This window comes from Rana temporaria, chromosome 9 (assembly GCF_905171775.1).
Source record: "Rana temporaria chromosome 9, aRanTem1.1, whole genome shotgun sequence".
Taxonomy (NCBI): domain Eukaryota; kingdom Metazoa; phylum Chordata; class Amphibia; order Anura; family Ranidae; genus Rana; species Rana temporaria.
In genome coordinates this window covers 131,024,230-131,052,106 of record NC_053497.1, presented here as the reverse complement: position 1 = coordinate 131,052,106, position 27,877 = coordinate 131,024,230, and the positions used below count along the sequence as shown (strand labels likewise).

General features: G+C 43.1%; 1 protein-coding gene across 3 annotated transcripts in view; it reads right to left on the bottom strand.

The window, feature by feature from the left end:
- Positions 1 to 19,120, bottom strand: part of LOC120914065 (histo-blood group ABO system transferase-like) — an 82,638-nt gene extending 63,518 nt beyond the window's left edge. For 2 of the 3 annotated variants that reach the window (XM_040324514.1, XM_040324515.1), the window contains exons 1-3: positions 19,014 to 19,120; positions 4,543 to 4,608; positions 3,648 to 3,723 (exon numbers count right to left, since the gene is read on the bottom strand). In XM_040324514.1, the coding sequence (XP_040180448.1) occupies positions 3,648 to 3,723; positions 4,543 to 4,608; positions 19,014 to 19,029 (158 nt within the window). In that variant the 5' untranslated portion in view covers positions 19,030 to 19,120. The remainder of the gene's footprint in view (positions 1 to 3,647; positions 3,724 to 4,542; positions 4,609 to 19,013) is intronic. The other variant, XM_040324516.1, reaches the window with a different exon arrangement.
- Positions 19,121 to 27,877: the final 8,757 nt, after the last annotated feature.

Here is a 27,877-nt window from a genome sequence, read left to right as displayed (position 1 = left end):
GCGGTTCCCTAACTCTAGGAGGGCGTCAATATACGTCCTCCCAGAGAGTCACAATTGCGCGCCCGAGCGGGCGCGCACACGCGATCACCGGCGCTCGGCGGGTCCACGGGACCCGCAGCAACACGGATCGCGGTAAGGAGCCAATGGAAGCGGCTCCTTACCACGTGATCGCGCCGTCCAATTGGACGGCGCGATCACTTGTAAACAAACCGGCGTCATGTAATGACGCCGGTTCCTCCCTCTCCTCTCTGTACCGTTCGGTACAGTGTGAGAGGAGAGGGAGGGGGGGGATCGGGCGGCAGCAGCAGCTGCCGCACTGTGGGCTGGATCTGTGACAATTGCAGTCACAGATCCAGCCATCCCTGCGCAATACTCTGCAAAATAAAAATAATGATGAGTGCAATGATGAGTGCAATACTCTGCAATACCCCACCCCATACTCTGCAATACCCCACCCCATACTCTGCAATACCCCACCCCATACTCTGCAATACCCACCCCCCATACTCTGCAATACCCACCCCCCCATACTCTGCAATACCCCCCCCATACTCTGCAATACCCCCCCCCATACTCTGCAATACCCCCCCCATACTCTGCAATACCCCCCCCCCCTACTCTGCAATACCCCCCCCATACTCTGCAATACCCCCCCCATACTCTGCAATACCCCCCCATACTCTGCAATACCCCCCCCCATACTCTGCAATACCCCCCCATACTCTGCAATACCCCCCCATACTCTGCAATACCCCCCCCCATACTCTGCAATACCCCCCCCCCATACTCTGCAATACCCCCCCCCATACTCTGCAATACCCCCCATACTCTGCAATACCCCCCCATACTCTGCAATACCCCCCCAATACTCCGCAATACCCTCAATACTCCAATACCTTGCAATACGTCGCCTATGGGGATTTTTAAGTAGCAACGTTTGGCGCAATTTCACGAGCGTGTGCAATTTTGAAGGGTGACATGTTGGGTATCTATTTACTCGGCGTAACTTCATCTTTCATATTATGCAAAAACATTGGGCTAACTTTACTGTTTTGTTTTTTTTTAAGCACAAAACTGTTTTTTTTTTAAAAACACGCGTTCAAAAAATTGCTGCGAAAATACCGTGCAAGATAAAAAGTTGCAACAACCGCCATTGTATTCTCTAGGGTCTTTGAAAAAAAAGCATATATAATGTTTTGGGTTTCTATGTAATTTTTTAGCAAATAAATGATGATTTTTACATGTAGGAGAGAAATGTCAAAATTGGCCTGGGTGCTCCAGAACGCCTGATGGCGCTCGCTGCATGTTGGGCCTCTCTATGTGGCCACGCTGTGTAAAAGTCGCACACATGTGGTATCGCTATACTCGGGAGGAATAGCAGAATGTGTTTTGGGGTGTAATTTGTAGTATGCATATGCTGTGTGTGAGAAATAACCTGCTAATATGACAGAAACTAGATATTTTTTTTTTTTTTTACAGAATTTTCAGTCTTTTTTCTTTTATAGCGCAAAAAATAAAAACTGCAGAGGTGATCAAATACCACCAAAAGAAAGCTCTATTTGTGGGAAAAAAATGACAAAAATTTCAGATGGGTACAATGTTGTATGACTGAGTAATTGTCATTCAAATTGTGAGAGCACCGAAAGCTGAAAATTGGTCTGGTGATTAAGGGGGTTTTCGTGCCCAGTGGTCAAGTGGTTAAAACCCACCTCCATACCAGGTCTATTTTGGCACTTATCTCCTACATGTACAAATCATCATTCTTTTGCTAGAAAATTACTCAGAACCCCCAAACATTATGAATGTTTTTTTAGCAGACACCCTAGGGAATAAAATGGCGGTCATTGCAACTTTTTATCTTGCACGGGATTTGCACAATAATTTTTCAAACGCCTTTTTTTTTGTAAACAAAATGGTTTCATGAATTAAAAAATAACAAAACCGTAAAGTTAGCCCAATTTTTTTGTAAAATTTGAAAGATGATGTTACGCCGAATAAATAGATACCTAACATGCCATGCTTTAAAATTGCGCACACTCATGGAATGGCGCCAAACTTTGTTACTTAAAAATCTCCATAGGCGACGCTTTACATTTTTTACAGGTTACCAGTTTAGAGTTCCAGAGGAGGTCTAGTGCTAGAATTGTTGCACACGCTCTAACGCACGCGGCGACACCTCACATGTGTGGTTTGAACAACGTTTACATACGTGGGTGGGACTTACATATGCGTTCGCTTCTAAGCGCAAGCTACCGGGGACAGGGGCGTTTAAATTTTTTTAGTTATTTATTTATTTTTTATTTTACTTATTTATTTATTTTTTACACTTTTTCTATCACTTTTATTCCTATTACAAGGAATGTAAACATCCATTGTAATAGGAATAGTGTGTGACAGGTCCTCTTTAAGGAGAGATGCGGGGCCTCCGACGGTCTGATGGACCGTTTTCATCAGACGAACTGATCGTGTGTGGGCCCCATCGTTTTTTTATTCATCAGTCAAAAAACTAGGAACTTGTTTTAAAATTATCTGATGGTTAAAAAACCTATAGAAAAAAATGATCGTCTGTGGGTACGTCCATCGGTTAAACATCCACGCATGCTCAGAATCAAGTCGACGCATGCTCGGAAGCATTGAACTTCATTTTTCTCAGCATGTCGTTGTCGTTTACGTCACCGCGTTGGACACGATCGGATTTTTAACCGATGGTGTGTAGGCACGACTGATCATCAGTCAGCTTGATCGGATATCTGATGAAAAAATCCATCAGACCGTTTTCATCAGATGAACTGATCATGTGTACAGGGCATAAGTGTAAATGCTAAAGTCAGCATTATAGTGAATCTGGGCCATATTACCGTAGATTTCCGGCGGGCGTCGCATAAGCCATTTACACTACGCCGCCCCAACCTACAGGAGCAAGTGCTGTATTCCCCAAACACTTGCTCCGTAGTTTGGGGCGGCGTAGTGTAATTGGCCCGGTGTATCCCCGCGTATTTCAAAGGGGGCGGCTTATATTTAAATTAAGCACGCCCCCGTTTCGATCGAACTGCGCATGCGCCGGGCTAAAAATAGCCCAGTGCGCATGCTCCAGTTCTCGGCGGAAAATGTCAATGACGCCGACGTGTGCGTCATTGACGTAAAGTCGTATTCAAGAACGACTTAGTAAAACGACGTACCCGACGGGAAAAGACGACGCGGACCCGACGCCATACTTAACATGGCCATACTTAACATGGCCTACGGTTACCCCTCATATAGCAGGGGTAACCTTACGCTTACGCAAACGACGTTAGCGACGGTTACGCGACGCGATTTCGTTCGGGAATCGGCGTATCAGGTTTATTTGCATAAACAAATGAGACCTGAACGTAAACGCCACCTAGTGGCCGGCGGCGAATTACATTTAGGATCCGACAGTGTAAGTGACTTACACTAGTCGAATCCTAGCCTAAATCCGGCGTATCTTGTTTTGTGAATACAAAATAATGATACGCCGGCGGGAAATTCGATTTACGTAACTTGTTTGAGAATATGGCCCTCAGCATGGGCAAAGCACAGGTTCATTTTAATGGTGAGCTTTATACTGATTGCAGCTGAGAATTGCCAAACAATAACAAAGACATACACATTTTTACCAGACTCACCAGAAGAAGACAATGATAAACACAGCGTTGATGAAGAGCATAGACAAAAGACACTTCTTTCCATTGCAATTTTTATCTGAAAAAGGGGAATAATTTGTCAAATTCAGCATATACAGTGCATTCTGTCAAGTACAGGGGTGCTGAGGGTACAGAGATGAGGGAATCCAGGTGATATGCAAGGTATTGCCGTCTGTCACACATCCTTGGAAATAGAATAGTACACTAGCAGATTATCAACAAGAACCCCAAATTCTCCAATGCAGACAGATTACAGCTGTAAAAAAATGCAAACTCTAATTTCCCATCGATGCCATAGGATGTCAAAGATGCACGTCCATTGCGACACGCTCACTGAAGCAAGCAGAGGGGGAATGAGGAGCGAGCTTACTTTGAGAAGATAAATCTAGTGATACCGTTATCACATCCTACAATACCAAAGGGTGCTATTAGAGGGACTCACCCAAAATCGAAATAGCTGGACACACAGGCAGATACAAATCTTGCATAAAATCTGGCATAATCTAAGCCTAGGTTCGGCACAATTTCAAAATCGACAACGCAGTTCGACTTCGGGGGGGGGGGGGGCATTCGACAGATATCTGTGTGGGTTCATGCACAGATGTCTATTCAAATCACCCGAAGTCACCAAAAGTAGTGCAGAAACTATGTTTGGGAATCAGTGCGGTGCCGCAAGGTTGGCATCACACAGATTCGGATGGTGCCATTGCCGGCAATAGCATTCCAAATTGGCCCAATGTGAACGTGGGCTAAGGGCTTGTTTGCACTTGTAGCAACACTCATTAAAGTGGAGCTCTGGCCCCTCACGAAAACATTTAAGTCAGTAGTTACAAATACTGTAGCTGGCGCTGCTGACTTTTAATATTAGGACACTCACCTGTCCTGGAATCCAGTGATGTCAGTACCCAAGCCGAGGTTTCCATTGGCTCTCGAGTGCTGCTGCCTGTAAGAGAAACCGGCAGTGAAGCCTTGCAGCACTTTACATATTTAGTACAGTAATACCTTGTATTGTGAGCATAATTTGTTCCGTAAACATGCTTGTAATCCAAAGCACTTGTATAGCAAAGCACATTTTCCCATAAGAAATATTTGAAACTCAAATGATTCGTTCCCCAACCATTTTTTTTTTCATAATTCCTTCAGTTTATAGTCCATATAAAAAGATTATAGCAATGTGATAAGTTGTATAACAAATCAAAATGTAGTATCGTTTGTAGGGGCTGGGCTTTTTTTTTTCTCCATATCGCTCAAGACTGGATTACATCGTTGGAATGTTTTATTTTTTTTTAACACTTTTTTGTGAAATGGTAGGGGTACAATGTACCCCTTACCAATTCACATAGGGGGGGCGGAATCTGGAGTTCCCCTTTGTTAAAGGGGGCTTCCAGATTCCGATAACCCCCTGCCTGCAGACCCCCACAACCACCGGGCAAGGGATTTGGCGATGAGGCCCTTGTCCCCATCAGCATGTGGCCTGGTACGGTTCAGGAGGGGGGGGCGCTCTCTTCCCCCCCCCCTCTCTTTCTGTGGCCTGCCAGTTTGTGTGCTTGGATAAGGGTCTGGTATGGATTTTTTTTAGGAACCCTACGCCATTTTTTTTCATTTTGGTGCGGGTTCTGCTTAAAATACATACCAGACCTGAAGGTATGTCCCAACTTGTATACATCGATATGAGCTGGATATTACCGGGGACGACAGCACCGAGCACCTGACGACAGCATCTACTTCTGAAAGGACACCGATGCCAAGGCTGCATTTCATGATTTTTTTCCAGCTTCTCTATTGAACTTGCATAGTCTTCAAAAGTCTTTGTTATTTGTACTTTGCCCAAGGAGACTTTTCACTTTAATCTGGCACCATGTCAGGTTATACCGATATCTGATTGGTGGAGCTTACATGGTCCGGAACCATTCTTCTACACTTTCCAGTCTCAGAAGCAGTCTTTTTGGGAAGACTTGATAAAACATCCCTGAGCTCCATGAGACCGCTGCAATACCGGTCTTTTCTTTTGGTAAGGAGATTATATTCTCACTTATCGGGTGTTCCTTTCGGTGGAGGATTTCTTAATCAAGTTATATATGAAAATCACCTATGAACAATCACTTATGAACTTTTTTATCCATTTGTTTGGCTTTTGGAATATGTGTCTTGGATTATTCTTTTATTAGTTTTCCCTTCTGTTTCTGTTGTCACAGATCATTTCACCAATTTTGTTTTCATTTGACAATTGATTTTTTGGTGGTCATTATTTAGGGCTCTTTCACACGGAGCGGACCGTTTCTGGGTCCGCTCCGTGTGTCTCCGTCGGGACCACCCTGTCTCAGCTCCGCTCTGCCCTATGGGGAACCGGATGCAGACAGACCGTCTGTCCGTCTGCATCAGTTCCGTTCCGCCGGACGGAAGAAAAATAACGTTTTCTTCCGTCCGAAAACCGGATCCCGACGGACGCGGACGCTAGCGGATGCTCCATAGGGATGTATTACAAGTCCGTTAACGGACTTGTAAAAACGGACAGGCGGAGCGGACGTCTGAAAGGGGCCTTACTCTTTAAGCACTGTACTATCTTGTGTTTTTAGTAAACAGCTTTGTGTGCCATTGAGAAGGTGATTAGCTACACCTGATTGAATTTATAAGTAATTTTTAGTAATTCAGTAATTCTGTTTTTTATTTTTTTTATTCTGGCATGTTGGTGTTGTATCTTTCACTTAGATGTTATAAGTTGCACTGAGTAAATAATATTGCATAAAACAAAAACAGTGTATGTCTTCATTTCAGGCTGCAAAACAACAAAATATAATTATTTTAAAGTGGGGTGATGTGGTTATGTCTAAGGACAACTTGGACCTTGTTGCAATTACAGAGACATGGTTCAATGATTCGAATGACTGGAAAATAACAAGACCAGGGTATACACTATACAGGAACGATAATAGGCGAGGTGGAGTTGCCATATATGTAAAAAATTGCCTAACACTAACATTAATTAAAAAAACTAATTAAGTTCTTGAAACTCCCTGGGTTTGCCTTCCAATCAGAGAGGGATCCTCCCTTAGAATTGGTGTAGTATACACACCCTCAGAACAGAATGAAGATTATGATAACTTTATAATTTATGAGATAATTCAAATGGCAATGAAGGGTGAGGTGTAATTATGGGTGACTTGAACATGCCTAACTTAACCTCCCTGGCGGTATGATTATGTCAGATTATTTATGCTGAAAGCGGTACAATGTTTTGCATGGAAATTTGCTGTTTTACATTGTAGGCCTGTAATTCTTAGAAATAACTCACTAAAATCTGTCCAAACAAGAGTCTAGTAGACATCCCGGGTATGATAAAGTTTTGTAGGAACAAAGATTGTCTCTGGACACCCGCACTCTGAACAAATTGTAGCCTTTATTAAAAGAAGGACAGCACTACAAGTCACAACAAAATAAAATAAAACCTGACTGCTGACGCGTTTTGCACTGAAACTAGTGCTTAGTCATAGCTTGATGATAAAGTTTTAAACACAAAATCATAAATTATAACATAATAAATAATTATAAATCATTATAACAAATAATAATATAATAATATAAAAATGTATTCAATAATGTAATCAAATCACTGAAATTTGCTCAGTTGCAGAATTGTCGCTGTCATTACTTTCAGTGTTTGATGACAAATTTCCTCACAAATCGCTATTGCTCAATTCTGCAAGTGATTCTAATTTATTATCGCTGTTTTCTAGCTGCTCTAAAAGCACTTTTGACTTGAAGGGACACTTTTTGGTAGCTATGGACAATCTCCAGTTTCCAGGCAGAAAGAACAGTTTTTATAATGTAAAACTGCATGCAGGGAGTCTCTCAAAGACACCCACTCTCTACCAAACCATATGCTCTTTAGGTATCTTCAACTCCGCCATGCACTTGTTGGATATCAGTTCGGCACTGATATCCCAGTGCTAGAGATCCCGCTGCCTGTTGACATTGTGCTGGGTTCGGACCCCAAGAAACTGATTTCACAACTCTATTTATATCTCCTCGCGCCCTCGGCGGCTGCCACTCTCCAGCGGACAAAGTCCCGCTGGGAACCCGAGCTAGGGGCGGTGTCGGTGGAGGACTGGGACGAAGTCCTCGCTAATTGTAGATTAGTTTCCCCCAAAATTTCCGACCGCCTTACCCAACTCTATATCCTACATCAGTCGTACCTAACCCCATACCGTATCTCGAAATATAGACCAGGTAGCAATCCCAACTGCCCGGGCTGTGATTTTCCCAACGCCTCCTTTTATCACCTCATCTGGGACTGTCCCTGTGTGCAAGGGTTTTGGACCCAGGTGGTCCAATTTCTCCACGATCGTATGGGTTCCCCGCTCTCCCTAAGCCCCCGCCAATGTTTACTTGGGCTCTTTTCGCTGTCTGAGGCCGAGAAATATCCTAATGTCTTTTTGCAAGAGACACTGTTCCTGGCCAGGCTTCAGATAGCGAAAACGTGGATGCGGGGCCCCCCCCCTACCCTTCAGCAATGGATTAGAGCTGTAAATGCTCCTTTGCCCTACAAAAAGCTTCTCTATGTTCACAGGGGTTGTCCCGACAAATACCATAAGGTCTGGGATAGATGGTTGGGTGAAGCCTCCACCTGTGTTGCCCCAGATGAATAAAGTTCCGTACTATTTACCTCTCCTTACCTCTAGGACCCGACTTGTATGCTAGCTATGACCCCGGTTGTGTTCTGCAATTGCACGGATGATTAGCCCTCTATTTTAATATTCTACTGTATCTAGACGGTTGATAATTGACATTGTACTTTATCCTTGCTTGTGGTGCATGTTGCACCGTTTTATACCCCTTTTTTTTTGTAACACGTTTATATTATGCTCAATAAACGACGTTTTGATTTAAAAAAAAAAACTGCATGCAGGGCACTGGACAGACCACTAGGGACAAACGGGATATGAAATGATTACGATTAATATGTAGAAGAATACATATTGGCCTAAACTGAGGAAAGACTTAATAGCTGTGTGTTGAGTTATTTTGAGGGGACATAAAATTGACACTGTTATACAAGCTGTACACTCACTACTTTACATTGTAGCAAAGTGTCATTTCTTCAGTGTTGTCACATGAAAAGATATAATAACATATTTACAAAAATGTGAGGGGTTTACTCACTTTTGTGAGATACTGTATGTCCCACCCTTGGGGTCCCCCCAATATAGTTTAGATTTTGCTTATATATTTTTGTAAGTTTGGTTCCACTCTGCTGATTTGGGCTGGCAGGGTCTTTCCCCTTTTTTTCAGCGGTGCTCTTTGGGGCATGGATCCTATCTGAGGGCGCGTCGGCCACCCCACCGCCTTTGGGGGTGTATTAGTGATTCAGTTGCTGCTCCCAGCTGTTCCCATCTCAAGTTTGGCAGCTGAGCCAGTCTTCACACCTCTGCGTTGCCGACCTCCCCCTCCTTACCTTCTTCCCTTCCCCACTTCCTCTCCCCACCCCCCTTTTTTTCCTACCTCTTCCTCCCCCCTCTCCTTCTTCTTCCCCAGGCCTGGGCCTTTCCCTTGCTTAGCTTGCTACCTGTGGTGTGGAGGCTTGCCTTCCCATATAAGTGGACTACCTGCCCTGCTTTTCCTCCGAAATTCCCCCCGTGATGTTGCTTTTGAAATGTTGCTGTTCTGTAGTTCCTTTATTATTTGAAGCCGCCCCTCCCATCTTGCAGCGGAGGACTTCTCTTTTGTCCACAGATTGTTTCCTTTTTTTGCTCTATTTCTTGTCCCTCTTCTTCTATATCCCCCCTTCTTTTCCCCCTTGTTTTTTTTTCTCTCTCCTTCTTTCCCACTGATTTGGCTTTGACCCCAGGTGCTTGGCAATCGGGATCTCTTTGTCTTGCTCCCTTGCCTTTTCATAGGAGCTTTTGATGCTGGGTATATTAGCAGACATGTGTCTGGTGGTAGAGCCACCCCCTTAGGTATCCTAATCTGTTGGCAGAAGCATTCCATCTGTGTTGTGGCTTTTGTACAATTTTTTGCTTAGTTACTCTTCTTCCCTCTCTTCGTTTTCCTTTTTCCTTTTCTCTTCCTTTTCTTTTCCCAGGGCCTCAGGACTCATTGCGAATTCAATAAGCTTGGTCTTAGGGCATGTAAAAGTCACCACCGTTTACGATTTTGCATTCCACCAACCACATTTCCCATTATGCCCCCCAGTGTCTTCTGATTGGCCCTCTGCTGTGGCCAATGGGGAGGGAAACAGAGCAGGCAGGAAGCCGGGCAGTGTCGTGGCAAACCCAATTAGAGACGCTCTTTCTCGTTTCCTTTTGGCTGACAGGAGAAAGCGGTGGGGTGAGTGGGGGAGATACACAGACAGCCCGCAGTTCTCCTCTCCCTGTTACAGTGCCGCTGCCGAGTGACCGCTTTGCTGATGGGGGGGGGGGTCGCCGGCACCCACTAAAACTGCTTTCTGGTGTCACCCCCCCTCCCCGCACCCCCATATCAACGCCACTGCTCTCTTCAGCTGTACTCCCCTGATGGTGGCCCTGTGTGTGGGAGGAGAGTGCGGGTGCTTTTTTCGTGCGGGGCGGCTTTTTTGCCAACCCCCGCAAAGGGCCACCCTAGGCCTAGGCCTTGTCAGCCTAGGCTAAAACACAGCACTGAGCAGCAAAGCAGGATTCTACAGCTGGTTATGCGTAGAGTTAGGATGAGAAATAAATGAAAACCAATTTGCTAAAAATATTATCTATCCATAAATATAGAAACTTCCCTTAGATTTCAGTGCACTTTACAAGTCTTCATCTCCATTTCACTCCTTTAATGCACAGTACGACTATTTACTTACATGTATATCATGATTGTAATTTTATCCACTTTCCAATGAGTTATCACAAAATAAAAATACTACGCTGTGTATGTAGCAAATTTCAGGGAGTAGGCATACGGTGCCACATCCCAATAACATATCATGAATTGCCAAAACAGAAGGTGGAGATATACCTGTTTAAAAAAGATCCATCTATGGCCAGCTTAACATGGAATGGCATCTTGTAGTAATCAATTACACGTGATTGTAGCTTTGAGTGATTATGTAAGATTGATCCCTTATGCCTGGTATACACAGGCCGAATACTGGCCAAAATCAGCCAGTACAGTAGAAACCGGACAACTCTCCCCCCGAATGTACAGCTGCCTGTCCAACAGAAGCCTATCTCAAGACTGGTTTCTGTCAAATGAGCAGGCTGGAAAAACCGTATCTGACCCGCAACTGATCAGCGATGGTAGCCAATGGCTGTGAGCACTGACCAGTGTGTGTCAGAACACAATAGCACAGTGGAGGAGAACGCTGCACTAACATCGATTGTGTTAGGACAGTGATTTGTACGTTTTTTATTTTATTTAGTCCATTGGGTTAAATGAAAAAAAAAACTATAGTGTGTACTAGGCTTTAACCACTTATGGACCGCCTGCCGGGGGCCCCCCCTCACGCCACTCTCCGGTGCCCTCTGCCGCTTATCGGAGGCGCTGGCAACGCTGATTGCGTCCTCTTCCGTGTTAGGTATGGAGCTGAGTGAGGGGAATATGGCCCCCGCTCAGCTCCATACAATTGCAGGTCACTTCCACCCATAGCTCTTAAAGGAACTTTTTTAATTGCATTTCAGTGTAGATCTGAGGTCCTTTTGACTCCAGATACAGGGCCAGATTCACAAAGAGATACGACGGTGTATCTACAGATACACCATCGTATCTCTCACGTAAACTGGTCCTATCTATGCGCCTGATTCATAGAATCAGATACGCATAGATAGGGCTAGATCCGACAGTGTTACACTGTGTTACACTGTCGGATCTTTTTTTAAATTTAAAAATGGCGCCGGGGGCGTTCCCGCTGATTTACGATAAATAATATGTAAATCAGTGAGATACGCAAATTCACGAACGTACGCGGACCCGTCGCAGTGTTCTTACGTCGTTTCCGTAGCACGGTACCCGTCGTATACTTACCCTTTCTAAAAGCAGGCGCAGCCAATGTTAAGTATGGCCGTCGTTCCCGCGTCGAATTTTAATTTTTTTACGTAGTTTCCGTAAGTCGTTCTCGAATACGGAACTACGTAGTTTACATACGCGTCGCAACCACTGACGTCCTAGCGACGTCAGTGGGAGCAATGCACGCCGGGAAATTTCACGGACGGCGCCTGCGCATTTAAATCGGCGGGAAACTAGGATTGAGGGGGGAGGGTGAATTAGAATTACATCGAGCAGACAGGTCAGTTAGTGGTCAGACATTAATGGAGAGTGGAATGGGGATAGATGGGGGGAGGGTTATGGCAGGTGACAAGAAAGTTCCCATGTTGCAAACAGCCATTGGAAATAATAGTGCCATTTGTACTACTATAAATTATATGAAAAACACCAGAGAAAAATGTAACAATACATTTAAGTGTTTGTTCACCAATGCCAGAAGTCTGCCAAGCAAAACAGGTGAGCTGGAAGCTCTGATGCATGAGGAGAGCTATGATGTAATCGGTATTGCTGAAACTTGGCTTCAATCCTCACATGACTGGGCTATTAATATTCCTGGCTATGCTCTCTTTCGGAAAGACAGGGTAAAAAGGAAAGGTGGAGGGGTCTGTCTCTATGTGAGAAGTGACCTCAAAGCAAGCGTGAAAGAGAACCTGGTTGATGGAGCGTGTGATGAGGCTGAAGCATTATGGGTGGAACTGCATACAGATGTGCGTAGTTCAAAATTAATCATTGGAGTTTGTTATAAACCACCCAATGTTAATGAGGAGGTGGAGACTCAGCTCCTTGCACAGATGGAAAGGGCTGCAAGGTCTGGGACGGTGATAATAATGGGGGATTTTAACTACCCAGAAATTGACTGGATTAATGGCACTTCTGGGACAGTTAAAGGACAAAAATTTAAAAACCTATTGCAGGACAATTTTATGGTGCAGTTTATTGAGGCCCCAACTAGGAATGATGCTCTGTTGGACCTGATAATCTCAAACCATGCAGAGCTTATTACTAATGTTCAGATAAAGGAACACCTGGGTAGCAGTGATCATAACATGATTTCATTTAATGTTAACTATAAGCAAGAAATACATACAGGAAATATTAAAACACTAAATTTTAAGAGAGCAAATTTTCCAAGGATGAGGGCTGCTCTCCAGGACTTGGACTGGGAGGGACTATTGGCACATATGAACACAGAACAGAAATGGGAATTCTTCAAAAAGACTGTGTGGAACCTCACTGCAAAGTATGTTCCCATGGGCAATACGTTTAAAAGGCTAAAAATAAAACCTATGTGGCTCACGGTCAAAGTTAAAAAAGCTATAAACAATAAGAAAGTAGCTTTTAAAAAATATAAAAATGAAGGAACACTAGTGTTGTTTAAATGTTACAAAGAATATAACAGGATATGCAAAAAGGAAATCAAGGATGCAAAAATTCAAAACGAACGACAGATTGCAAAAGATAGTAGGACAAACCCCAAAAAATTCTTTAAATATATTAATAGTAAAAAGGTGAAGTCTGAGCATGTAGGCCCCTTACAAAATAATCTAGAGTGGGTGACTGGGGACAAAGAGAAGGCAAATTTATTAAATGTTTTCTTCAGCTCTGTGTATACAATGGAGCATGGGGGAGCTCATGTCCAAAATGGGGGTGGGAGTGACACAGCCCCAAATCCACAATGGCTCAAAAGTGATATGGTCCAGAAATATTTAGACAGAATAAAGGTGGATAAAGCACCTGGACCTGATGGCATCCACCCACGGATCCTAGGTGAGTTGAGCTCTGTCATTTCAAAGCCACTGTATCTAATATTTAGGGACTCATTAAAGACAGGAATAGTACCACTGGATTGGCGCAGGGCCAATGTGGTGCCCATATTTAAAAAGGGAACAAAGTCTTTACCAAGTAACTATAGACCTGTTAGTTTAACTTCTATAGTTGGGAAGATACTGGAACGTTTAATAAAAGACCACATGGATGAGTTCTTGCTGGAAAAAAACTATTTAAGCAGCAGTCAACATGGATTCATGAAAGACAGAAGTTGTCAGACAAACCTGATTTCCTTTTATGAAGAGGTAAGTAAAACCCTGGACAGAGGCGTGGCTGTGGACGTGATATATTTGGATTTTGCAAAAGCGTTCGATACAGTTCCGCACACACAGCTCATGTGTAAGGTAAGGTCTACAGGATTGGATATATCAGTTTGTAAATGGATAGAAAACTGGCTGAAAGCCAGAATTCAGAGAGTCGTGGTTAATGATTCTTACTCTGAATGGTCCAATGTTATCAGTGGTGTACCCCAAGGTTCAGTGCTGGGACCCTTACTTTTCAATATATTTATAAATGATATTGGGTCTGAGATCAAAAGTAACATTTCTGTCTTTGCAGATGACACCAAGCTATGCAGTGGAATAACGTCCTTACAGGATGTCTCCAATTTACAAGCCGACCTCAATGCTCTGTCTGATTGGGCGACTAAGTGGCAGATGAGGTTTAATGTAGATAAATGTAAAGTTATGCACTTGGGGGCTAAGAATATGCATGCATCATACATACTAGGGGGAGTACAACTGGGGGGGTCTGTAGTGGAGAAAGATCTGGGGGTTTTAGTTGATCATAAGCTCAATAATGGCATGCAATGCCAAGCTGCGGTTTCCAAAGCGAGCAAAGTCCTTTCTTGTATTAAGAGAGGTATGGACTCCAGAGACAGAGATATAATTTTGCCCCTGTACAAATCATTAGTAAGACCTCATCTGGAATATGCAGTTCAGTTTTGGGCACCAGTTCTCAAAAAGGATATAGGAGAACTGGAGAAAGTGCAGAGAAGAGCAACCAAACTGATAAGAGGCATGGAGGAGCTCAGCTATGAGGAAAGATTAGAAGAACTAAATCTATTCACTCTTGAGAAGAGGAGAATTAGGGGGGATATGATCAACATGTACAAATATATAAGAGGTCCATACAGTGAACTTGGTGTTGAGTTATTCACTTTACGGTCATCACTGAGGACAAGGGGGCACTCTTTACGTCTAGAGGAAAAGAGATTTCACCTCCAAATACGGAAAGGTTTTTTCACAGTAAGAGCTGTGAAAATGTGGAACAGACTCCCTCCAGAGGTGGTTCTGGACAGCTCAGTAGATTGCTTTAAGAAAGGTCTGGATTCTTTCCTAAATGTACATAATATAACTGAGTACTAAGATTTGTAGGTAAAGTTGATCCAGGGTAAATCCGATTGCCTCTCGGGGGATCAGGAAGGAATTTTTTCCCCTGCTGTAGCAAATTGGATCATGCTCCGCTGGGGTTTTTTGCCTTCCTCTGGATCAACTGTGGGTATGAAGTTGGGTGTATAGGATTTTACTGTGTTTTTTTATTTTGTTTTTTGTGGTTGAACTGGATGGACTTGTGTCTTTTTTCAACCTGACTAACTATGTAACTATGTAACGCGCCTGATTTAAATATGACACTCCCCTAGCCGCGGAATTTGAATTCCGCTGGGGGATTTAGGATCCGCCGTCGCAAGTTTGGAGGTAAGTGGTTTGTGAATTAGCCACTTGCCTCCTAAATTTGCGGGAGCGGATCTTAATTCACGTAGATCGAGCGGATCTATAGATCCGCTGAGCTACGTGAATCTGGCGCCTCATATTTAAGAGGTCCTGTCGTGCTTTTTTCTATTACAAGGGATGTTTACATTCCATGTAATAGGAATAAAAGTGACAATTTTTTTTTTAAAAGAAGAGTGTAAAAATAAAAAGTTAAATAAATAAATAAGGATAAAAAAAAATGTACGCGTCCCCGAGCTTGCCCCAAATTATTGCTTTTTTGATAGCCAGGAAAGCTATGGATACTTTTAATTTGTAGTATTTATACCCTGACTTGCTATCTGTATGGCTAATTGTGTTTTAGCCATACAGATAGCAAGTCAGGGTATAAATACTACAAATAAAAAGTATCCATAGCTTTCCTGATGACGCAATAACTACGAAACGCGTAGAAGCTGTGAGGATACATATGGAGTGGAAGTACGTCGCGCGTTAAGATTGGCTGTCGAAACGCAGGGCATTAGAAGCGTGGAACGCAAGTCGCTTGAGGAGGAAAAAACGAACGCTGGTGAGCGGCTATAACGCTCGACACTGCCATGGGAACTCAGTGCCGGTCAAAGGCACTTTTTTTGTAAGTGTGCCACTGTTTTTATTATTTTTATTAAAAAACTTTTTGACATACTACACCATGATGAGCCCCTTGTTTTTGAGACACTAAGGAATCCGTTGTGAGCGGGAGAAAGAGGACAAAATCCAGTGGCTATCAAAAAAGCAATAATTTGGGGCCTTTTACTGTGCGGGGTCTGGTGTTGTGTTCAATCTAGCAGTTGGTGATGGTGGCACGTGTTTATCGGGTGGGAGAAACAGTTGTACCTTTAATAACCTATTTTTAAATATTGAGTGTAAGGAGCACTGCCAGCAGTGGACATTTTTTTATATTGAAACGCATTGCCAATTAACAAAAATGTTTCTTTGCTGTTCCATATTGATAATTGTTTGCTGTTTCATATTGAAATTTTGAAGTATTTTTTATTTTATTTTTTTTTCACATTGCACGTCCTTTTGGAGCACCGCTAGCAGTGGACTTTTCACTATTGGAACACTTTGTGAATTGATTTTTTTCTTTGCTGTTTCATATTGAAAACTGTTTGCTGTTTCATATTAAAATCCCTAGTATTTTGCATATTGCACATCTAAGGTGTTTTGATAGCATTTATATTCTAATGGTCTTTTGTATTTATATTTTATTTATTTATATTTTTTCTTGATTGTTTATCCATTTAGCATATTTATTAGAAACGTTGCACTTAATCTAGCACGTTATTTGCAGCATTTGCACATAATATAGCACTTAGTCTAATAGTATCTCATGAACTGCATTTTTTTCTTAATTGCAATAAATTTTGCCTTGGATCAGCGCAGTAACACATTTTTCGCATATATATATTTTTTTACCTCCTTGTTTGGAGGCACATACAGTACCGCAGCAGATCACTCATATGTATATATATATATTAAACTCCTTTGCGCCGGTGACATTTACATTACTTTAAGTCTGAAAAATAGGCCCGGTCTTAAAGTGGTTAAAGGAGTTGTAAACCCTCAAGGTTTTTCAGAAAGAAGAAAGAATGTTCTGAGAAATTTGTTTTCTAAAGACATTTGAACGGAAATCTAACCGTGTATAGCTAGCTTTGGAAACTTGGGGCCAGATTCACATAGAATTGCCCTGGCGCAGCGTATCAGAGATACGCTACGCCGCCTTATCTTACCTGGCTCTAAGTCGAATCCAGGAAGATTTTGCGCCGTAAGTTACGGCGGCGTAGTGTATTTCTCGGCGCGTATTTCAAATTGGGCGGGTAGGGGGCGTGATTCATTTAAATGAAGCGCGTCCCCGCGCCGATTGAACTGCGCATGCTCCGTTTTGAAATTTCCCGCCGCGCTTTGCGCGAAATGACGTCGCACCAACGTAATTTTTTGAACTTAGACGTGAGTTACGTCCTTTCCTATTCGCGGACGACTTACGCAAAAAAAAAAAAAATTTAAATTTGACGCGGGAACGACGGCCATACTTTAACATGGCAAGTCTATCTATACGCCACAAAATAGCAGCTTTAACTATACGCCGGGAAAAGCCGACTAGCATCGACGTAAGAGAATGCGACGCCCGCGCGTACCTTCGTGGATCGACGGAAAAAGCTAATTAGCATACCCGACGCGGAAAACAACACGAACTCCACCCAGCGGGCGCCGAAGTATTGCACCTACGATCCGAAGGCGTACGAAGCCATACGCCTGTCGGATCGAAGCCAGAAGCCGTCGTATCTTGGTTTGAGGATTCAAACTAAAGATACGACGCGGCAAATTTGAAAGTACGCCGGTGTATCAGTAGCTACGACGGCGTACTTCTTCTGTGAATCTGGCCCTTGGTCTTTATTGTCTGCCTCAGCCCTAATAGTTTACTAGTGCCAGTGCCAACCTAGAAACCTTGGGCCAGATTCAGAAAGAGATACGACGGCGTATCTCCTGATACGCCGTCGTATCTCTGAGTTCCGCCGGTCGTATCTATGCGACTGATTCAGAGAATCAGGTTCCGCATAGATCTCCCTAAGATCCTCCAGGTGTAAGTGTCTTACACCGTCGGATCTTAGGCTGCAATTCCAGGCTGGCCGCTAGGTGGCGCTTCCGTATTTTTACGCGAGGAATATGCAAATGAGTTACCCCTGCTATATGAGGGGTAGCTAATGTTAACTATGGCCGTCGTTCCCACGCCGAGTTTTGAATTTTTTACGTTGTTTGCAACGTCATTCGCGAATACGGCTGGACGTATTCGCCGAAAGCCGTTAAAAAAAAATGTCAAATACGCGGGGTCAAGCATAATTTAAATAAAACATGCCCCCTACATCCCCACTTGAATTGCACGGCCTTACGCCGCAACACATACGTTACGCCGCCGTAACTATGGGCGCAAGTTCTTTCTGAATAAAGAACTTGCGCCCTAAAGTTAGAGCGGCGTAACGTATCGTAGATACGTTACGCTGGCCGGGCAGATACGCGGAGGTATCTGAATCCGGCCCCTTGTGTTTTTGTTCAGGTGTTAACATTTCATATAAAAAAAGATATCCTTGTTGGGTTCTTATCTTTTAATATATGTGCTTTTTCTTTTGCAAGGTTACAGTATGCACATGGATTTCCCACCCCCCCCTTTTTTTTTTTTTTTTCTTTCTCCTCTCCTTCTCCTCTTTGACGATTTATTTTTCTCACCCACATCAGCAATAGTAACTTGGGTGCGGGGTGGGGGTGTGAGGGGGCCGGGGCCGTGCTCTTAGCATGGTGTGTTCCCCTTAGCTCCAGCCCTTCTCTTGGGTGTGAAACTAATGTATGGAATGGTTTTGAACAATTTTCTCCCCCCCCCCCCTTTTTTTTTTTTTTTTTTTTTTTTATTATATTTTATTTTTTATCCTCTCAGACTGTCTGCCAATCGGCTATTTGAAATGTGATTTACTTCTATAATTTTGGCTGTTCTAATGCAAAAAGATGTGCATCGTCCATTAGAGTTATTAATATTTCAGAAGATATTTGTAATTGATGTAACCTTATTTTTAAACTTAATAAAAATTATTGAAAGAGGAAAAAAAAAAAAAAGATATCCAATAGTAAACACAAAAGATATAAAAAAATGATCAAGATTGGATTAGCAGTAATCACATTATTCCATATCTGCATATCTGGTAGAACATACTACTATACCAAGTATACTATACACCCTTAGTATGAGAAGTAATATACACTCTTACTTGGTATGATAAGTACTTACATTTGTTCAGAAGCATGATAACGGCAAGGATAGAGAAGCTGCTGCTCTATCTGCCTGCAGGAGACTGGTATGCCACAGGTGTGGCAATGCCAGTGTATCTCACACAGAGAGGGAATTATACGCCCATGTATTAAATGCTGACTTGCCTAGTTCAGTCCATATAATTTGATCACAGCTACTATCTGTGCTAACAATGCTAATTGATGCCTTGTTCTGTTATTGCTCTCACATTGACAGTAAAGGTGTGAGCTTGTTGACTAAGGCAAATAAACACAAAGTGCAGTTGCTCCAGAGCGTAGTAAATGAGGTAAATCTTCACTTTGTAAAACATACCTAATCACACGCAAAGAAAAAGTAAAAAAAAAATGTTGGTCTCACATGATTGGATGATTGAAGTCAGCAGAGCTTCTACTCATTTACTAAGCTCTGGAGCAACTGTACTTTGCAAAGTGCACAGTCTATTTGCCTTTAGTAAATCCATACCTCCTAACTTTCCAATGGGATTAACCACTTGCTTACTGGGCACATATACCCCCCTCCTGCCAAGGTGAAATTTCAGCTTCCGGCACTGCGTCGCTTTAACTGACAATTGCACGTGGCTCCCAAACAAAATTGACGTCCTTTTTTCCCCACAAATAGAGGTTTCTTTTGGTGGTATTTGATCGCCTGTGCGGTTTTTATTTTTTGCGCTATAAACAAAAAAGTATGACAATTTTGAAAAAAAATACAATATTTTTTACTTGTTGCTATAATAAATAGCCCAATTTAAAAAAAAAAAAAATTCTGTCTAGGCCGATACGTATTCTTCTACATATTTTTGGTAAAAAAAAAAGAATCGCAATAAGCGACTGGTTTGCGCAAAAGTTATAGCGCCTACAAAATAAGGGACAGAATTATTATTTTTTATTATTTTTTTTTTACTAATAATGGCGGCGATCTGCGATTTTTATTGCGACTGCGACATTATGGCGGACACATCGGACACTTTTGACACATTTTTGGCACCATTCACATTTATATTGCAATCAGTGCTATAAATATGCACTAATTACTGTATAAATGTGACTGGCAGGGAAGGGGTTAACACTAGGGGGTGAGGAAGGGGTTAAATGTGTACCCTATATAGTGTTCTAACTGTGGGGGAAGGGAGTGACTGTGGGGGAAGGGAGTGACTGGGGGAGGTGACCGATCTGTGTCCCTATGTACAAGAGACACAGATCGGTCTCCTCTCTCCCTGACAGCACGCTGTCATTGTGAGAGCCGGCAATGAGAAATGATCTCATATGTTTACATATGAGATCATCTCTCATTGGCCGCACAGATCGCTTACCAAACGGCCACTCCAATTGGCCGTTCACGGCGATCTGTGATTGGCTGTGTCCAAGAAACACGGCCAGCACAGAAGTTCCCCGCTGCGCGCTCGGGAACCCGTAAAAAGACGGCACCCCAGAGAAGTAGAACCACCCTGCGGTCGTATATAGTCGTACGGCTGTCGGAAAGTGGTTAAGGGACACCTAGGGATGGAAAAGACATGCATAGTGTACTGTGACAAAATGGGCGTGGCTAAAATGTGCTTAAAGCGAAAGTCCACCTACTGCTACAAAAATTAAAAGCTAGCAGCTACACATCCTGCAGCTGCTGACTTTTAATAATTGGACACTTGCCTGTTCTGGAATCCAGGGATGTCGCCACCGCAGGTGATGTTTACATCAGATGTCGTGTGCTGTCATTCCTCCTGCCTCCTATGTGCTGTGCAGTGGAGGCAATTTGGGAAACTACTGGCTGTGGGACAAAAGTCAGAATTCGAGTAGGCCTGGATTTCCCACAAGGCCACTGAGGCCAGGCCTTGGGGCGGCAGGGTGCCAAGGGGCATGGATTCCCCCGACGCCCGTAACATACAGTTAAGGGCGGTAAGCTACGGAGGAATCCGCTCGCTCGTTAACAAGTGATTGCGGCGATGTCGCCGAAATCACTTGTAAAATGTGTGCTCCCGACCGTCCTCCCCCCCCCCCACCCCACATACCTCTCTCTGCTGGCTCTGTCTTCGGGACTCCGTCCTCCCCAAGCCATCGAGTTTGTCTCCTGTCGATGTCTCCTGCCGATGTACACAGTGAGAGGGGAGAGCTGTGCTCTTCCCATCTCAGCTGTGACAGGAGTTCTAGCACAGTGCTAGGACTCCTGTTTTGGAGGTGACAGGGTTAATAAAGAGAAACTGTAACCTTCAATTGCTATCACACATGGAATTGTTTTCTCCTGTAGGATAGCAAAAAAGTTAAGTGAAAAAAAAATCGATAAAAAAAAAAAAATAATAATAATGAGAAATAATAATTAAATTAATAAAATAAAAAAGTAATTAAAAAGTAAAGAATAAGAAAAATAATAAGACAATTATACAAAAATAAAAAAAAAGTAAGCGACAAGCTACAAAAAAAAAAAAAAAAAGTGCTAAAAAAGTAAAAAAAAAAATTGAACGAACCGTGCCGCCCCTGCCATCCGGTTGCCATTCTCCGTTGATTTGGGGGGGGGGGGTAGTTTGGTTGGCGGGGAGGGGGTGCATTAAGGAACCTGGCCTTGGGGCGGCAGGGAGAGCAAATCTGGCCCTGAATATAAGGTCAAACACTTTCACATTGTATGCAATCAGGCAGGCCCCTTGCACTACATAGTTGAAGGTAAATCTAAGGGAAATTGAATAAGAACATTTTTTTTATAATGTGTGGCTAGTTTAGATTGCTGATGTATCTGACACTTCAAGGTATGACAGATGCCTGGCTTTGGATGCATTTACTAGCCACTACTGTGGGGGAGTATTAACCCTTTCTTGTTTGCAGGAAACCCTTTGTTTTGTGTGTGAGTGGGTAAGGAAAAGAAACCCTTATGCCGCGTACACACACCATCACTTTATGTGATGAAAAAAAACGACATTTTTAAAAATGTAATTTAAATGAGTGTGTGGGGAAAACGTTGTTTTATGTCTTCTGAAAAACGACAAAAAAAAAATTTGAGCATGCTTCAATTTTTTGTGTCGTTTTTCAAAACGTCGTTTTTTGTGTCACAAAAAATCACTGTGTGTAGCTTAGAAGCAAGTTATGAAGCGAGCTTCAATGGAAAAGAGTGCTGAACGTAACCGCGCTTTGCTAGAGCATTTTGAAGAAACGATGGTGTGTAGGCAACGTCGTTTTTAAAAATGAAGTTTCAAAAACGTCGTTTTTTTACTTCACAAAAAATGACGTTTTTTTTCATCACATAAAGTGATGGTGTGTACGCGGCATTAGAATGTCATCCCTTTCTTTGTCAACTCTGAAGCCTCGTACACACGACCGAGGAACTCGGCGGGCGAAACACATTGTTTTCCTCGTCGAGTTCTTGTTAGGCTTGTCGAGGAACTTGACGAACCAATTTTCTCCATTCCCGTCGAGGAAAAAGAGAATATGCTCTCTTTTCGGTTCGTCGAGTTCCTCGACAGTTTCCTCGCTGAAAAATGTACACACGACCGGTTTTCTCGGCAAAAAAAATCTCCCACCAAGTTTCTTGATGGATTCTGCCGAGGAAACCGGTCGTGTGTACGAGGCCTGAGGAGTTGATTTAATAAAGGCAAATTGACTGTGCACTTTGCAAGCGCAGTTGCTCTAGAGCAGTGGTTCTCAACCTTCTAGGGCCATGACCCCTTCCCTAACAGTAAAATTATTTTGTAGCGTGGGTTGTCGGCACCCAAAGCATGACAAGTAATTTGCGCCTAAACCACAGACATTTAGCGTGACCTTTAATGGCAACTATAATCGCACTCACTGTGTCTCCGGCTTCACTGTGTCTCTTAGGCCCCTTTCACATTGAGGAGTTTTTCAGGTGGTACAGCGCTAAACATAGCGCTGCTATCCCGCCTGAAAAACTCCTTCACTGCAGACTCAATGTGAAAGCCCGAGGGCTTTCACACTGAGGCGATGCGCTGGCGGGAGACAAAAAAATCTCCTGTCAGCAGCATCTTTGGAGCGGTGAGAGGAGCGGCGTGTATACCGCTCCTTCACCGCTCCTTCCCATTGAAAACAATGGGAAACCGCGGCAATACCGCCCGCAATGCGCCTCTATAGAGGCGCATTGCGGGCGGTATTAACTCTTTATCGGCCGCTAGCGGGGGTTAATACCGCACCGCTAGCGGCTGATACCCGCGGCAATTCCGGCGGTATAGCGCCGCTATTTTTAGCGGCGTTATACCGCCACCGCAGCTCCCGCCCCAGTCTGAAAGGGGCCTTACTTTGTGGTGTCTCGCAGCAGTGACACTTATGCCGAATTCAGGAGATGAGGTCTCCTCCAGCCCCTCCCACTTCACATTCCTCACCAGTCAGCTGACCTCTAATCTCTGCCCCCAGTCATGCTGTGAACTGAATGGGTGGCCGCGGGCTCCAGGAACAGCCCAGCTGGGCAGCCACAGGCTCCAGGGACAGCCGTGCTGGGCAGCCACAGGCTCCAGGGACAGCCGTGCTGGGCAGCCACAGGCTCCAGGGAGGTAAGAGAGCTGCCGCTCCAGGTGAGCTCACTAGGGTAATTGATGTCCACTCAGAAGCAGATGGGTGCTGGCAATGCACAGGATGTGCAAAAACAATAAGGATATGGACAGCCGCACTCCAGTAACTTGAAAAAAGACGTGCCCTTTATTGGGTACAGGAAAAAATGCACTACAGGTATCAGCACACAGTGGGATAAACAGCTGACGCGTTTCGCATTGAGTGTCAATGCTTAATCATAGCTATAGATGAAATAAAAAATAACAGGTATACATATACACACAGAAATCTATGCTTAATTGGACCCACCCAGTATGTGATTGACTACAGCAATTAGCCAGTATCCAACACACATGCGGGGGGGTTGGGGAGAAAAGGCATAGGTGAAAAAAAGCACACATGAAACAAACTGGCTTGCAAAGTGAAACAAATCTGTAAATACAAGTGTGGACAATAATAAATGTGACCAAAAAGGCAACACATAATTATGTAAAAATATAAATAGTAATCAAAAACATATTAAAAGCTGAGGTATGACAGGGATGTGGTGTAAATATAAATGTGAATAAAGAAAGTGAGTTGATGATTAATGAAAATGTATTATAAAAGCATGTGCTAAATAAAGACCGACAAGCCCATATAATCGAAGCATGCGGTGTCACTTATATTTAAAGCAAGGACAGAATGATGTGAGCAAGGAACCAATTGCAATATATATTATGATAGAAAAAATTGTGATTATTATGTTATGTTAATAAGTATGTATAAAATGTGAAAAGTATACATGGGTATATATACACAAATATATGTGTAAAAGATATATATGTATAGAGGTGTCATAAAACTAATAATGAACCAGTAAAAGATTATATAAATGCAAAGGTGCCCGGTAGTGTGTGGTGTTGGAAAAAAGTAATAAGTAAAAGAATAGACAGAATTTCGAAAGGTACATCACTAAAGGGATGTATCACCTCCCTCAGTGTATGTGTATATGTATAAAGGTCCATTACCGTGTGCTGTGGAAAAGCCCAACAAGGGCAATAAAAAATATATATGTAAATAAATATATATATATATATGCACAGAACGTATGAAGGCCGTACACACAAGGAGAGGGGGGGAAAGGGGTACCAAATGAAATGTGTCTTTGGAAGTAGTGACATTTTCCAGATAAATAAAACCATGTTTTCTTCATTTTTGAAATTATAGGTAAAATATTAAATGAAAGTAAAAATGAGTGAGTAGAACCCTCTAAAACCAAAATCATGTAAGTGGTAGGTATATTGAAGTATTGTATAGATCAGGGGTCTCCAAACTGCGGCCCGAGGGCCGGATGTGGCCCTTTGCTAGCCTTCATCTGGCCCTTGGGTCAGTATTGCTCCCAACGATATGAGGCACTATTCCTCATAATGACACCAACAATGGGGAACTATTTCTTCTACTAATTGCAATGATGGAGCACTATTCCTCCTCCTACTGCCCACCAGCACTGGGGCCATGGTTATTCTCACTGATGCTTGGCCCTTGGGACATTTTCTACCCCCACTGGTCAGAATCCGGCCCCCCTGAAGCCTGAAAGAAAATAAACTGGCCCTTTGCTTGAAAAGTATGGAGACCCCTGGTATAGATGATGTGACAATCACAACAAGTGTATGAAACCATACCAAGTAGACAATTATGGTGGATAACCTGTAAATCATGAACCGATGCCAGAACCCAATAGGTACATGAAATGAGATCTGCAGTTAATCAGGCTAGTAATGGATATATATATATGCACATGAGGGAAAACCAATGAAAAATAAAAAACTCCAACTGCACATGTATATAATATGCATGCATGTGAATGCATGTGTATATGTACTCAGCTAGGGCATATACTAGTCCTTACTGCCAATGATGTAGTATATCTGATATTGAGGCGCTTGACCCCACTAGTACTAGAACAAGTGTGAAAGGACCCTGTGTGAAAGGGCCATGTAAAAAGAGGTTACATGTGGGAATCACGTCTAAGCAAAATCACAAAGCATGAAGGGTTGGAACGGGGTACACGAGCTGTATATGATATGTATGGTGGGCTAAATAGTCACACATATGAGTACCCACATGCAGATTAGTGAATATCGCATGCGGTCATGATGCGGACAGATTTTGGTACGAGTCATAAGCCGATACCAGAGCCCAATAGGTACATGAAATAAAATCTACAGTTAATCAGGCTGGTAATAGATATAAATATGCACACAAAGGAAGACAAATTGAAGATAAAAGGCTCCAACTGCACATGTGTATGATGTGCATGCATGTGAATGCATGTATATATGTACTCAGCTAGGGCATATACTAGTCCTTACTGTCAATGATGTAGTATATCTGATATTGAGGCAATTGAACCCGCTAATACTAAAACAAGTGTGAAAGGACCCTGTGTGAAAGGGCCATGTAAAAAGAGGTTACATATGGGAATCGCCTCTAGGCAAAATCATAAAGCATGAAAGGTTGGAACAGGGTACAAAAGCTCTGTATAATATATATGGTGGGCCAAATAGCCACACACATGAGTACCCACATGCAGATAAGTGAATATCGCATGCGGACAGCCATCCGTGAGGACACAAATGCAGATCAGAGGAATGGGGAACAAATCGTGCAGTATAATAGAATGAGATGAGGGTTGTTCCGGTAGGCTGGTCAGTCATAGAAGTGGGAAACATCCCATTCAAAATTGAGGCCCCTGGGAATTCTCGTGTAAAGGGAGAATATCCAGAATACCTCTCTTTTGCACAAAATTCTGAATTTGTCCCCCCCTCTAATGGGTGTTGTGATTTTTTCAATTCCCTGCACAGTGAGACTAGATATGTCCTTATGATGTATGAGGTTCCAGTGTCTAGCCACGTTGGTGTCATGATTTTTATCGATGTCATATAGATGGTCACGCAACCTGTCTTTCATTCTGCGGGTAGTGCGACCCACATACTGAAGTTTGCATGCGCTGCAACCAATTACATATGACATACTTGGTGTTACAGTTTATGAAATGTTTGATGGAAAAGCTTTTCTCGCTGGAATAGGAGTGGACATGCTGTCCACTTTTGATAAGTTTGCAGTACCTACATCCACTAATACCGCATTTGAAAGTACCCTGAAACTGAAGCCAATTCATGTTAGTATTGTGACTTTGAAAAAGGCTGGGAGACAGTTTGCTACCGAGGGTGGGTGCTCTGCGGGAGACAGATCTAATGCCCTTCTCCAGAATATGTTGGTAAATTGTATCACCATACTGTATAGTATGGGGAGATATTTGTTGACAATGGACTTGATTTTGTTAAATTCAGAGCTATAAGGAGTGGAAAAGACAGGAACATCGCTAAAGGGAATGCTATGTGTATTTCTGGCTGGAATGTGGATATTGCTCAGGAGGGAATCCCTGGGTATGGCACTGGCTCTTGATAGAGCTCTATTAATGATTTTAACAGGGTATCCCCTATCTCTGAACCTGTGTGACATTTCAGTGGCCTCTACAGAAAAATTCTCAGGAGAACTGCACAGGCGTTTGAGCCTAAGAAATTGGCCGTAAGGGATGGCATTAATAGTATGTCCGGGATGTGCGGAGTCCGCCCGTAAAAGGGCATTGCCCGCAGTCTGCTTCCGAAAAAGACTGGTGGCGATGCCCCCACCAGTGCCTGAAAGTCTGACATCCAGGTATTCTATAGAGGTGGCTTGCAGATCTCCTGTGAATCTTAGGTTTAAACAATTGTCATTTAGGTATGCCAACCAGGTTTCTAGATCTATATTGTTGTCATTAATAATGAATAGCAAGTCGTCTATGTAGCGACAATAGAATGCAGTGTCCAGACGACGGGGACTACCACATCCAAAGATGGGCTCCAGGGACAGCTGTGCTGGGAGAGTGGTGCAGGCTTCAGGAATAGGCCAGGATTCGGTGACCCCTGGCAAATTATCATTTGACCCCCGAGGGGGTCCCGACCCCCAGGTTGAGAACCACTGCTCTAGAGCTTAGTAAATAAGGTAAAGCTTCACTTTGCAAAGAGTATCCAATCACAAAAAAAAGCATTTTTGCTTGCACATGATTAGATTATGGAAGTCAGCAGAGCTTCTACAAATTTACTAAGCTCTGGAGCAACTGCTCTTGCACAGTCTATTTGCCTTTAGAAAATCAACCCCTATGTGTCATGATTGTCTTAACAACAGATAGTGATTGGAAGTCCAACATTTTGGAGTTGTCACTGAAACATGAATTTCTTCCAATGGGGATACTTGTTTCAATAAGAACGGTGAAACAGAGGATTGTATAGAAAACAAACTCCAAAAAAGCAGAAAATGGAATGTACTCAGCACTCCAGT